A 15,286-nucleotide genomic window follows, 5' to 3' on the forward strand; every position below is an offset into this window, starting at 1 on the left:
ATTATTTAAAATTAAAAATAACATGCTACCACAGTATATTTGTAATAAGATTAAATTTTTCAGTGATGTACATAGCTATAACACAAGAAATTGTAATGATTTTATTTTAACCGATAGATGTGCATCTAGTCAAATGTTGAATTCTGTTTTATATAAGGGCTTGTATGAATATAATATGTTGCCAATTACTATACAAAATTGTGATGGTTTAACCGCATTTAAAAAACTTCTGAAAGAACATGTTTAAGTTTAAATTATTATTTGTGTATTTTATTTATTATGTATAATTTTTGCTTATTCCATTTTTTTAAATTTTATCTGTTTAAACAATACGTTAGTAGGAGTGCATTTGTGGTCTTGTATGTGGCTTTTAACAACTTTTGGATGGGCCACTGTGGGGAAAGGCCTAGATCGGGACCGAAACGGTGTTTGCGGACCGGAATAAAGCGGCATCCATGGATTACCGGGATGCTGTGGTTCCTGGAAAAACCGAGGCATCGCGGGTTCTCGTCGTGTTGACTCCCATTGAACCCAATTCAACTAGGCCACAACTTGACCCAGATACAGGTGTCGTCATTGCCGCTATGCGATTTTATATTTCTATAGTTTACAATAACTTGTGTTGTCAAATCATCGGTTTGCGGTGACCCACGTATGTATTAATTCGATATTTGTTATTCCTGCTTACGAAAGTAGGTTATAATGTACTGGGTTTACAAAAATATTATAATTTCATTGAACTTTGTAAAAATGTATTGTATTTTACATGTAGCTTTTTTTATGCTAAATAAAGATTATTATTATTATTAATAAAAATGATCCATCAAGTAGAAAATGAATCCTGAAATATTTACAAATAATTCCTAAAAATTTGAATTTTTTTTTCCAGAAATTGGCAAATTATTTATGAAAAATTAAAAAAATTTACTCTGATATTGAAAATATTTTTAAAAACTTCATCCTGATATGGAGAATTACTGCATGAAATCTAAAAACTTATTTTTGGCAAATTGAAAATTTCCATTTGGAAAATTGACATAATTATTGCTAAAAATAAATTTTGGGGAAATTGACAAATTTTTCTTGAAACTGAGAATTAATCCAGGAAAACTGAAAAATTAGTCCTTCAGAAAATTGAAAACTTAATCTTGGCAAATTGAAAAATTATCCTAAAATTAATTGTAAAAATTAGTCCTGTAATTCAAAAATCATTCTTGAAATTGGCAAATTCTTCCCAAAAAATGGACAAATATGTGTGGCATTAAAAAAATTATTCCTGAAATTGAAAAATTATTCCTGGAAAATTGATCTTGAAATCGAACAATAAATAAAAAATTAATCAATGGCTCAAGTCCCTGGGATCCAATTCAAAAGTACGTCCTAGGAAAATGCATTAAAAGGCTAAAATAGCCCAAAAATCTTTCGGTACTCTCCCAAAAGTTCTTAAGCCAAAACGCACCTTTCAAAATATGCCCGTTCTTTAGCAATTTTCTTCCGTTCACTCTCCAACTCCTCCATCAGTTTTTTCACTTCCTCCCGATGCACCTCACCCTCCTTTTTCATTTTTTTCTTAAACTTATCGTACTCCTTCTCGAACCTCTTTAAATCCTGCTTGATCTTCGTATTTTCACACTTGAGCGCGGTCAAAACGGTTTTCGCCTCGCAATTCTTCGATCTACAAATGAAACATACATGGATGTTTAAAGCGGAAACAAATTGCTCACACAGTTTCACCTTAATTCCTCGCAGTGCTTACACGGTTCTAGATTTCTTATCGTTTCATCTATGCGGGAATTCTCCTCGAAACTCGTGTTGACACCCGCGTCAACCTTTCTGACACTGTTGTTGTGCCTGTAAGTCATCGATTCGAGTTCGGTCGTTTCTTCGGTGGTGAAACTCGGCGATCTCGAGGACCACCGTGTGTTTTCATCGGAGAAACTCGTGTCGACTGACGAGGACGTTCTTTTTTGACAGGTACTATCTATAGGAAAACAGGTTTTATTTATTTTACACTAATGTCTAAAATAAGTTTTTTGCTCCATAGATTTACTGGCTAGAAAAAAAACCAACAACTTGTTACAAAATCTCGACTAAATTAGGCCAGTCTAGGAGGAGGTGGCGGTGCAGTACCGAATTGTACATGCTCTAGTCGCTTCGTAATTAATTTTAGAATGTAAAGGGTGTTTTTTTAGAGGCGGAGAACTTTCATTTGGCAACACTGTTTTTTATGACAGCCGACCTGACAGTTCTGGGTTATTTTTAGATTAGTTTGGTTTGGCAATTGATCATAAACAGACTCAGGCCGGAGCAACGTTTCCAAATTGTTCAAATTTATTTTGAAAGACATGGTTCTATTCGAGAAACTATTGATCGTTTTCGCAATAATTTTACTCTAGTCGACAATACGCATTCCGTAAGACGCCGTACAGTGCGCACGAAAGCTGCTGTGCAGTATAGTGTTGATAATGATCCAAATGTGTCAATTCGTCGTCGTTCTCAACAAGTGAACTTATGTCCATCCACTTTATGGAAAATTTTGCGCAAAGATCTCGGATTGCGAGCATATAAAAATTTAACTTGTCCAGGAGTTGAAACCCCAGGATCATCTTTTGCGCCGTACATTAGCTGAATGGGCGGAAGGAAAGATTGCTGTTGATCCACGATTTCATATGAAAATTTTGTTCAGTGATGAAGCACACTTTTGGTTAAATGGCTATGTAAACAAGCAGAATTGCCGAATTTGGGGGGATGAGAATCCACAAGCTATTGGCGAAAAACCGTTACATCCAGAAAAACTAACCGTTTGGTGCGCTTTATGGGCCGGTGGAATCATTGGTTCAGAAATGCTGATTGTCAGAACATTACAGTAAACGGTGAGCGATACAGAAACATGATAACCAACTTTTTTGTGCATCAATTGAAAGCCGTTGCAGAAATGTGGTTTCAGCAGGACGGTGCCACGTGCCATACAGCGCGCCAAACAATTAATTTACTGCAAGAGACCTTCGAGCAAGGAATAATTTCAAGGAATAGACCTGTAAACTGGCCAGCTCGTTCGTGCGACTTGACGCCATTAGATTATTTTCTTTGGGGCTATGTTAAGTCGCATGTCTACGTTAATAAACCCGAAACACTTGAGCACTTGGAGGCCAACATACGACGCGTGATTGCCGAAATACAGCCTGCAGTACTAGAAAGAGTGTGTGAAAATTGGACCTCTAGATTATGCCACGTACGCGCCAGCCGTGGGGATCACATGCCCGAAATCATTTTTAAATATTAATGCCAAAAAAAATTCTTTAATATAAAAGCAAATTCGTTCATATCAATAAAATATTTTGTGTTTAATTTCAATTTAAAGTTCTCCGCCTCTAAAAAAAACACCCTTTACATATTCCTTAGTAATAAAAATTTTTTTTAAACCGTGTGTTACACCGCTGAGTCACAGTAGGGTTGGGATGCCAAATGGTGCAGCAAAATGCCTTGCTAGCTCAAATTCAAAGTCAAAACATGATTTATTGTCGATAGATTAACATCTCTTTAACAAAGCTAAAATTAAATTATAAAATAATATAGATAGATCAAAATTTGGAGTAGAAATAAAAATTAACATATAAATATAGCAGTTGACACAAACAAAAAATAAAACAAAATAAAATAAGGTGGGTACATAAATCTTAGCATTACTCAAGCGAGTCGATCATTAAAAAATTCATCTAAGGTGTAATAATAATGACATTGGAACTTTTTAAAGTTATTTAGGTTTCTAAGTTGTGAGGGCAAATGGTTATATATATTTTTTGCATCATAGATAAATGATCTCTTTACAAGGGCATTTATTGGTATGGGTAAAGGTACATATTGTTCTTGACGAGTATTATATTGCCCTTGTGTAATAAGATGCCTATATTTTCTATGAACTAAACATACACTGTCAAGAATAAACAGACAGGCCTACATGATTCCCTTAATCCAACATGGTACATAATTCGAACTGCCCTCTTTTGTAATACAAAGACTTAAAGAGATAACCACTGCAGCTACCCCAAAAGGAAGATCTCAAATTACTCTCAATTAGGGCAAAATACGCCATTCTAACTGAACTTTGAGATCCAACTCTCTAGAAATAACTCTTAAAGCGTAACAATTTGAAGACAGTTTCTTAGATTGAGCGCTTATGTGATAATCAAAATTTAGTTTTCTGTCCATTTTGATACCAAGAAATTTTAAACTTTCTGTATTGTTTATCAGTTAAGAATAATGTCAGTAACGTCACACCTGAAGGTAAGCACATTAGTCTTATATATATTAAAAGTTAACAAAAATTGTTATCAAACCAAGCCTTGATTTATAGCAGATCATTATTAATTATATTCTGTAATGCCTGAGAGTCAGAGTGATTCCGCAAGATGCTTGTATCATCGGCAAAAAGTGTCAAATAGCCCATAATTTCCACTTGGCAAATGTCATTAATGAACAAAAGAAATAACACAGGTCCCAGCACTGACCACTGCGGCACTCCACAACTTACAGATTGGAAACTTGAAAGTGAGCCAGAAAAAGACAAACTCTGCATCCTTCCCGTAAGATATGATCTATCTAATGTAAATATTTGTGATTGAAAGAAATAAATTAGTTTCCCGATTATTAATCCCGGAGGTGGAATCAGCGCTATTAACTTATAAACCCCACATCCTAAACTAAAAAACTACAGAACTGGTCAAATATTAAATTTTATTGTATTTGATTCGCCAATCAAAACCAATACAATCATTATTATTCTTAGTTAATAATGTAAGTAAAGACTATTATAGAGAAATAAATATTTCTATCCAAGATTTAAGTTCTAAACACTAACCATCCTTCGTCACATACTAGATGGGCATGTGAGTAGTGACTATATACACTGGTGGCCAAAAGTAGATTGACAAATTCTATTTTTATGGATATATTTTATCTGAAGCAAAGGAGAAACCGGTTGAGCTTATTAGTGTTCAGGAATGTAAACAACATAGTTTAAAGAAACAAATTCCATAGATTTTTATTGCTTGCACTTTTTCTCAATATTTTTTTTATCAAATTCCAATAATTTTGGTTGACTGCTAGGTGGCCAAAACTGGATTGACAAACAACATATTTATTCAGTCTCTGAGTTTTATGTGTTGGTTTCTGTTGATTTGACTTTCCTTAATATTGGTTTTGAAAAATATTCACAATGCCACGTGGTATAACTTTATCGATCGATATTAAGATGCGAATAATCGACGATTACCGGAAAGGGGTTAAACAGGCGGATATTGCTCGAAAATTTTCTCTTTTAAGGGCAACAGTAAGTCAAATAATAAAAAATTTTAATCTCCGTGGAAGTGTTGTTCTATTAAAAAAAACTGGCCGACCAAAGAAGACCACTAGTCGTGTTGACAAATTAATTTTGAAAAAAGCAAAACTTGACCCATTCGCAACTTCAAAAGAAATCAAGCTGCATTTGGAAAAAGAAGGTGTGGGTTCAGTTAGTTGTCGTACCATTAGAAGGAGACTTCAATATAGTGATTTAAAAACAAGACGCCCTGCAAAGAAACCACTGCTAAGTTTAAAAAACGTACGGGCGCGATTGAGCTTTGCTCAAGAACATAGTCACTGGACAGTCTCCGAATGGAAAAAGGTTATTTTTAGTGATGAATCAAAGTTCAATTTGATTAATTCGGATGGCAAAAGATATGTTAGGCGTCCTGTGAGGTGGTTCCGTGATGGTGTGGGGGTTTTTTCGGGCTATGGGATGGGCCAACTACACTTGATAGAAGGCACGATGTATCGTTTCATGTATAAAGACATACTGCAGGATGTTATGGTACCTTACGCTGATGGAGTTATGCGACTCAACAACTACTTTCAACATGATAACGATCCGAAACACGCATCCAAGGTCGTTAAGCAATGGTTGACCCAAGAAAAAATTAATGTTATCAAATGGCCGTCACAGTCACCGGACCTAAATCCGATCGAGAACATTTGGGATTACATTGATCGTCACATCCGATGTAAAAATTTCAAAAATAAACTTTTAAAAAAATAAGAACTTTTTGAAGCTTTGAAGGCATGCTGGATATCCATTGACACGTCCTATATTGACAATTTAATTAGGTCAATGCCCAAAAGGTTGGTGGAAGTGAGAAGAAATAGAGGCTATGCAACGCATTATTGAATAAAACCCTTTAAATTTTCTATACTTATTTTTATTTTAGTAAGCTTTGAATTTGTCAATTTAATTTTGGCCACTTGAAAATTGTTTAGTTTTTTAATTTTTTTTTAATAAAATTGGGTATTACGAATAAATAGTTTAAATATAATTAAACATTACAAATAGGCTCCATTGTTTTTTAATCAGGTACTGTCCCACCTAATTTATCATTTACTAAACCGTGATATAAACAAATTTGAAAAATAAGTAGTTGTCAATCTACTTTTGGCGACCAGTGTATATGACTATACTATATTGAGAATTATATCTTGAGAATTATAGATCCGTAAACAATTTTTTTTCCGATACCCACAAAGGGAGTAGTACCGAGTTAAAGTAAAAAATTCGTAAAAAATGGGTAAAAATCAAGTTCGTCGTCGAGAACTCAAATTTAAAGCGTTCAATCGATCTGAAATTTTCAATATATAAGGGCACAGATCCGTATACAGGATGACTAATTATAAGCAAACCAAAGTGACTAAAAAAAAAAAAAATTCAAACTGCATCAGAGACTAAACTATAATTTGAATAAAAAAAGTATTTCGGCGAAAAGGCTTACATTTATTGAAGAAATTACATATTTGAAGATTTTTTTTGAAAAAAAATTAATTATGTATTTATAATTATATAACTATAGACCTGTTAATTATTTATTCAGAACCTTTTCACCCGCTATATAAAATTTAGGACAAAAAAAATAAATAGATTTATGGTATCGTTTCTTATTGTGGCAATCCAGCTCCTCAGAGTAACGTATCGAAAATTACAACATACATGGGAAGGCCAGAGTGTGTGTGTAGTTTCACCCAAGAAGTTTCCAGAACTTGAATGGCACTTAACTTCGCTATTTCCCCCGATAAACTCGATAAATACTTTATAAAAGCACCGAGGACTATTTCTGTCTAAAACCAACTTTAAATCCCGAAACGGAGACTCTAAAGACTGAAAAATTGACGAAAGAGACAGCGAACTTAATCAGCACCAATACAAGTCTCGACCAATATGGCTACTCGCCTTCTAATAATGAACACCAAAAGGCGGGAAATTATTATTTAGCTCCGAAACACCAACCAAAACCATGTTAGTTCCAAAAAAACATAACCAGGCCACTATACAATCAATAGCAATCAAGTCAAAACCCAATCAAGTTTATAATTACGAAAAATTTATTAAATAATAAATATCTAAAATTCAAATATAATTGAATGAATGAATCTTTATTTGCAAAAAATACAACTATAATTGTACAGTAGAAACTACAATATAATCTATGTTTAAGCATCGTCAAACTAATGGGAGAGAAACAACTTAGTTTGTTAATAAGATAGTTATCAAACATAACACGAGTAACAAGATGCTAAGTAATAAATTGATTACAAAATATAATGACCCAATCGATAATATATATATTTTTCAAAACACTAAGAAGTAATAAATCAATTACAAAAGATTTTACTTAGTAAAATAGGGATAAAATATTGTAACTATTTATAAATTATGTATTTTTTAATATTTGTTCTTGTATAAAACGCCAATATACTGACACATAAATAAATATATGACACAAAATAGGAATAAATACAATTAGCAGTGGCTCCACTAGGCTAGGCATTAGGTTGCAGGCCCTATACCCCAGTCGAACCCCAAGAACTCCTGTATGTTATATGGACTTATGTGAAGCAAGATTTTTTTTTTATTGTGAATTTAAATTTATTAGAGGGCAGACCTTTTATTTCATCTGGCAGACAATTAAAAAGTTTGATGGATAAAGTTAGTCTATGTTGAAGAATCACAGCTTGATTTTTGTCTCTTGTATCATGAATATGAATTGATTGGTGAGTAGATATGTTAGCAATATTGCTTTTTACATATTGGAGTGCTTGTTGTATGTATGTATGTATGTTGCAGGGAAGGTTAATATTTTTACATTTTTAGAGTGTGATCGAGTCCGTGTGTTTTGAATTTGTTAGGATTCGAATAGCTTTTTTTTGTTGTATAAATATGGAATGCCAGTGTGTAGATTGAGCCCATACATCATTAGACTTTGAAACATGCCCATGTACGCAATTCTACCAATGTCTGTTGTGTATATCATTATTTTTCTTGATAAGAAGTTAACAATAGCTAGTTTGATATTTAATGATAATATATGCGGTTTAAGAGAGAGCTCATTATCGAATATAATTCCTAAATATTGTTTTGTTTTCATTACTTGATACTTGCTTTTTTAAAGAAAATTATAAGTTTATTGTTTTGTTTAGGTTAAAAGATAAAGAATTTGACTCAAACCAATTTTTCACATGTATGCTTTGTTGAGAGTTTGGTATCCTGTGCTTGTTGTAAAACTTTATGCGAGTTATAATATGTCTTGTCATCCGCAAATTGAATGTATTTTCCAGACTCTAGACACAATCGAAAATCGTTTCAATAAATGATAAATAAAATTGGTCCAAGTATCGACCCTTGTGATAATACCGTTTTTATTGTTCACTGTAATGCATTGGTTTCCAGAAGGTTGCAGGGAGTTCCCCTGACCCCATAAGCCTCTATTTTATCAAGTAGTGTCTTATGGCAGACGCAGTCGAATGCCTTTGAGAGATCGCAGAGCATAACCGCCACATATTCCCCTTTTTCTCAAATGCATCGACCAAGTCCGCCACAAGGATAAGTATTGCACTGTTTGTAGATAATTTTTTCCTGAAACCAAACTGTGTGTCGGACAGTAGTTTATTTTTAACAATTTTTTGATCAAAACCGATTTTTAACAATTACCAATAAAGATTTAGCCATTAGGCAGTAACAAATAAAATATCCACTTTTAAAAATACTGAAAAATTTCAAAATACATGACATTATTTAAAAGCTTTGAGCACAGTATAAATAAAAAAAAATACATATCACAAAATTACTACAGAGTGACTCATCAAAGCTTACCACTCCTGATCAAATCTTTTATTTTCTTTTTAAAACAGGGACAGCTTAATGTTTTAAGATTCTCAGGTATTTTGTTATATAAACCAGCTGCCTGATATATGAAACACGACTTGAAAAACTCTGTATTATGCCTGGAAATATTCAAACTACTTTTTCCTTTGATATTTACTTCACGGCATTCACCACGAAGCTTAAAAAATTCTGCTACATAATTTGGCTTAACTGAGATAGTGATTTTATGCACTATGGAACCCATATGCACTAATTGCCGTTGCTTTATGTTGGTTTTGAAAAGCTCCACAACATGCTGACTGATATGCTCTCTAAGAGGTACACATCTGACATATCTGGCACAGCTGTTTTTTGTAATTTAAATTGATTATATTCTGTGAGATATGGTCCATAGATAGTGTCTAGGTAATTAGGAATTGAAAGAATTAGAGATTCTGTAAGTCTTTTTTTGGTTTTTTTCTTCAGGGAGGATGTATTTCTATTCGTGAATTGATTTTAATTTAAAATAGGCCTGTCTACATACATTATTAATATGAAAATCAAATTTCAATGGATGGTCCATGACTAAAGTAAGTAGCCTCAAAAAGTATGACATGCGATAGAAAGCAAAAAAAGACTTTATAGCTATAAAAATCTTACCCGAATCGATTGTTGTATCATCAGTTTTGCCACCGCCCTCCATATGCCTCAGGTTCATTAAAAAGTGCTGCAGCACATCAGTTTTCTGGGCAACTTCTTGCAGTTTTGTTTGAATGGTGTCCTGCATATTTTTTGGGAAAACCTCTTGTATTTCCTCAATAGATTCTTCAATCGCTACAAACGTTTGTTAAATTTCTTGTACAATAATATGGGAAAAAAGTACTTTTGTCTGGTTTCCTGGGGGTACTAGCCAGTAGGTTTAGCACACTGGTGTTCGTAGAACAAAACGAGCTATTGTCCACTTTTTTTTCTAAAATTTCAAAAGCTTTCAGCTCCCGCTCCGATTTTATTTCCTCTAAAGTGTAATCGCCGGCACTGTGCGGCGGTTTTGTCGTCACCAAATCGCTTATTCTGTCCCTAACAGTAAATAAATAATGTAAATGTTCATAGTAAATATCTCGGTTTCTGCTTACGGAATGTCGTTGGTATACAACACGTTGCTGCCGTCGAAATATTTCTTGGCATAGGCGTTCACTTGCTTCAAAATATTCTGGTTTATCGTGGTAAAATCCCCAGCTTTTATTGTAAATTTGTTGGGGTCCAGGTGGGCTAATTTGGGTGTTTCTTTAAATCAAATATGGATTATTTTCACATAACATAAAAATGTTGTTGTTGACAAAGCTGACTTAAATAGAAAGTAAACAAACAGACAATAAAAGAAACAAATGGGAACACATAAAAAATAAATTGATCAATAGAAATAAAATATAAGAATTTATAAAACATTTAAATATCACATAACAAAGCATAATAAATACCTTTAAAATAGTAGTAACCAATGCAATAATGTAAAAAGCACATTAAATCAACCTTTTTTTTTCGCACCTATTAAATAAGGTATGGTTGAACACAATAAAACACAAGTGATTTAACTTCAATATCGATAATATTTCTTTTACCGTAATTCCAAGCTTTATGCGTGAGAGCTTATTAAAAACTGACTAAAAACAGTGTTGTTGGCAATATATATTTTTTATACACACAAAGAGCGGCATGACTGCTTCATACACAAAATCTCTTATTCAGCTAGATTAGAAGGCCAGTCATTTTGGAAATCGTTTTCTAAACAATCTTTTATAAAGATACACGAATATGCTTTTTGCTTATTAACCGACAGCACCAAATCTGAATCTGAGAAATGGTCTAAAAATTATTCTTTTATAGTGTAAAAGTCTTTTACGACTAACATCTTTCTTACCTCTCTCCTAAATAACCTATAAGAAACTGTCTTACGAAGAGGCCGTGACTGATGGTTAAATATTTTTTTGACTCTCGTAAAAAATTGATTTTTTGGTTAAGGAAGATGTAGGGATTGTTAAATTTATATTATATGAGGACCTAGTATTATTTACATTTTCCCACTGGATAACTAAAGAATACTTCTTGTGCATCAAGCAAACAGTCTTTAGTATAAATAAAGATGGGAGAGTGGTATAAATAACTTTAGTATAAATAAAGGTGGGAAAATATCTTGGTGGCGTTACTTAAATGTTTTGACGAGAAGTGCTTGCAATGGGCGATTGCTCGAGTCGTGGCTTATCCTCTGGATCTGGGGGCGTTTCATATTGAAAAGTTTGTGCAGTGGGCAATTGATCCTCATTTTCTGTTTCGTTTTCTATTTTATTCGTATTGTCTACTTATTTATTTATTTATGCAATATACAGACACAAAGTCCATTAAATGATTACAATTGGTCCTTAATGACTAATAAGTAAGTAAGCACTACATATTACAAAATTAAAAAAAAAAGTTGATTCTTTCCCCCCAGGTAGAAAAAAAAAATTCTACATTAGATATATTTTTTTTAAATTTCCCAAATGGTTCGTGAAATATGTCAATATGAAATAGTAGGTTGGCGGCGCTTGACATTCGAAAAATTGGCGACTTTCTACCTAAATTGGTATTTGTTTTTTTTATATAAAAAATTTCTAAATCTCTATTGTTATGAGTATTTACCGTTAACAGCAGTTTTTCGAGAAGAAATGAACAATCCATATTATTATGAAGGATCTTATGTGTAAACAACAAGCAGGCCACAGTTCTTCTGGAAGTAAGTTTTTTTAAATTAAATTCTGTCAAAAGATTTTCATAAGATATATCCATCAGATACACACCATGTTTTTTATAGTACAAATACCGCAAAAACCTTTTTTGAACTTTTTCCAACATTTTTTCGTAAACCGAATAGAATGGACACCAAACAATCGAGGCATATTCCAATATGCTGCGAACATAGACATTATAGAGAGTAGTAATGGTCTTTAAATTAGTAAAGTTACAGGCATTACGAATTATAAATCCTAAAATCGTAAATGCCTTATTAACAACTGTGTTAATATGAGCATCGAAATGCAACTTATTGACGAAAACTACTCCCAAGTCTTTTATTTCTGTTTACATTTTAAGACATTTGGCACTTTTTTTCTAGAAAAATTTACTGTAATACCCTTTTCAACATTAAAAGATAATTTGTTTTGTTTTGCCCAAAGTATTACTCTATTCAGGTCATGCTGAAGGAGTTCGCAGTCCTTAATACTAAAAAAAAATAAATAAATAAATTCCTTTATTGCCATCCAAATCCTTAATAAAAAGACAAAGCAACGTCAACAAATTTTGACTCGAATTAAAATCTTATGACCTAAGTTAAAAAGATCTAAAACAATTATAAAGTAATACGTTAGTATAAACACAAAAACTATTAATTGCTCTATAAAATTTAAAATCATCGGCAAATATTTCACAGTCACAATATTTTAAGCACATTGATCGTTGTATATCAGATAGATCGTTGTAGATCGTTGATAAGACATAAGAAAAGTAATGGCCCTAGGTTAGACCCCTGACAAAGCGACAAAACTTTGAGATGTACACCCTCTATATACTACATACTGTATCCTTGATTGCAAGAATGAAGCAAGCAACTGCAGAAGATCGTGCGATAAGCCAAACCAACCTAGCTTTCTTAACAAAATGTCGTGGTTGACTCTATAGAACGCTTTAGAAAAATCGGTATATATAACATCTCCCTGTCCGTTAGAGTCAACCACGCCATTCAGCTTCTGCAAAAATGTGGTTAAATTTGTGACTGTTGACCTCTTATTCATAAAACCGTGCTGTTTTTCAGTGATAACACCGATTATATGATTATAAATTTTGTTATATAATATTGATTCAAAAATGAATTTGAAATATCAGCCTTGTCACCACTTTTAAATATAGGAGCTATTTTTGAGGTTTTCCATAAATCCGGATACATTTTTTTTCCAATATTAGGTTAAATATTATTAATAAGGGCTCAATTAGAAAATCAATACATGCTTTAAAAATATAGGGTGATGGTATCTTATCTGGCCCGAACGATTTTTTAGGTTTTAATTTTTTTACGGCGACTTTAATATCTTCCACAATAATACCCTTTACAAACAAAGTCGTATTTGTCAAAGGAACCGCCGGAGTATAATCCAGGGTGTAGCCAGAGAGATCTGATTGAACAATACTAGAAAAATGCCAGGTAAAAGCGTCAGCAATATCCCTGCTCTCGATTATTTCCTGGTCTGTGTATAACATTGGTGTATTGGATGAATAAGTACCTGACTTTGTTGAATTTGTGTACCTCCAGAAGTTACTAGGGTCGCTAGCTATTTTTGTTTCTACCTCCTCTATGTATTTTTTATATGCAATTTTAATGTCACTTTTTACTTTACTTCTGATATAAATGAAATTTGCTCTATCTGCGGGACTATTAGATTTTTTGTATTTTTTTCTCAATCTTTCCTTTCTTTTTAAATTTAAAATTATTTCTTTAGTAAACCACGGTAGGTAATGCTCTTTACATTCACGTGCCATTGGTACACATTTATCCAAAATATCATATAATTTTTTGTAAAAAATATTGGTTACTTGGTTTACATCAGAACTGCTTTTTAGATCATCCTAGTTAACATTTTCAAGCAATCTGTAAAGTTTTAAAAAGTCTGCCTTTTTATAGTTATATTGGCTATTAAAAGTTTTTTTGTTAGAAGTATTGCTAAATTCAAGTTTGCAAAACAAAGCGGGATGATCCGGATATTCCCTTATAAAAGGAGAGTCGTTTCTATTTAAAGTTAAAGAAAAATTGCTCAAAACAAGATCAAGTATTTCTGTCGTTAAGAATTTTATTATGTTGTCGCAAGTCTAACAGGTTTATCATTTGTAAATATCTACTTTCTATGTTATTAAAAATATTCCTATTTTCTACATCTACTAAAGTGGGTATATTAAAGTCCCCTAAAATAAGAATTTTATTTTTATGGCCTTGTAGATACCTTTCTGCAGTATCAAAAAATTCACTATAAGTGTCATATGACATCCTTGGAGGTATATAAGTACTACATAAATACAAGTTTTGATAAGAAAAACATAATTTAATCCAGATATCCTCTATGTTACTATTATTGCACGATATGGGTAACAGTTGGGATGATATTTCTGTCTTGACGGCAAGCAGGGTTCCCCCTCCCGTTCCTTTACCTGATCGAATTAGGTCACGATCTTTTCGATAAACTATATATATCTTTGATCGATAAACTCGCGGTCATAGATAGATGGCTGGATCCAAGTCTCCGTCAAGACAACAACATCATAATCTGAAGAAGAGATTGATAGCCTAAGATTAAATAACTTAGAATTAAGACCTTGACAGTTTCGATAATAAACTTTTAAATATTTACCTTCATTTTCAGTTAACATCAAACAATGAAATTTCTGTATACACCCACAAGTATTTTATGTTTTCTCTCTTTTTATGGTCACGGCACTTCTTAAACAACGCACGATTGGACTTTGTTAGAGATTCGTTGATGTACACGGGTTTTTTCGCGTGCACCCCCGGCACACCCTCACATATATTGCCCACACAAAGATCCCGTCTCACTTTTTTAGTACCAAGAAACTGCTCCTTTTTAATCTCTGAAATGAACTTCACATACATGGAACGAGGTTCATGTTTTTCTTCCTGGACGTCCCCTATACGATAGCAGTGATCTACGTGATCCTCCCCAATATTGACGTTTAAGGCTCTGGCAATCTTAACGACTGTAGAGATTACATTTTCATCCCTTAGTTCAGGGACGCTAACTATCTCAACACTGTTAGATCTTGAATATTGTTCCTGATCATTAAGGAGCGATTTGAGGGCAATATTTTCTTTTTCCAGCTGGATACATTTATTCTGCAGAGCCTCTATTTTATCCCAACATTCTGAGATTTTTTTGTCTTGTTTTTTTATTAAACTATTATTTTCTTCAACTGAGCCTTGACAAAACTCAATCGATTTTCCCATTTCAGTTTTCATTTCCACCAACGACTTGGAAATTTTCTGCATCTCTTCAAAAAGATCCCTTTGTGATGGGCAGTAAGAACATG

General features: G+C 33.0%; 1 protein-coding gene across 2 annotated transcripts in view; it reads right to left on the reverse strand.

Annotated features, from left to right (window-relative positions):
• The window catches only part of LOC126749411 (uncharacterized), a 71,156-nt gene that overhangs the window by 21,074 nt on the left and 34,796 nt on the right, over positions 1–15,286 (reverse strand). For both annotated transcript variants that reach the window (XM_050459100.1, XM_050459099.1), the window contains exons 3-7: positions 10,297–10,447; positions 10,047–10,240; positions 9,824–9,997; positions 1,735–1,981; positions 1,460–1,675 (exon numbers count right to left, since the gene is read on the reverse strand). In XM_050459100.1, the coding sequence (XP_050315057.1) occupies positions 1,460–1,675; positions 1,735–1,981; positions 9,824–9,997; positions 10,047–10,240; positions 10,297–10,447 (982 nt within the window). The remainder of the gene's footprint in view (positions 1–1,459; positions 1,676–1,734; positions 1,982–9,823; positions 9,998–10,046; positions 10,241–10,296; positions 10,448–15,286) is intronic.

Source organism: Anthonomus grandis, assembly GCF_022605725.1.
Source record: "Anthonomus grandis grandis chromosome 1 unlocalized genomic scaffold, icAntGran1.3 Chromosome35, whole genome shotgun sequence".
In the NCBI taxonomy this organism is placed as follows: Eukaryota; Metazoa; Arthropoda; class Insecta; order Coleoptera; family Curculionidae; genus Anthonomus; species Anthonomus grandis.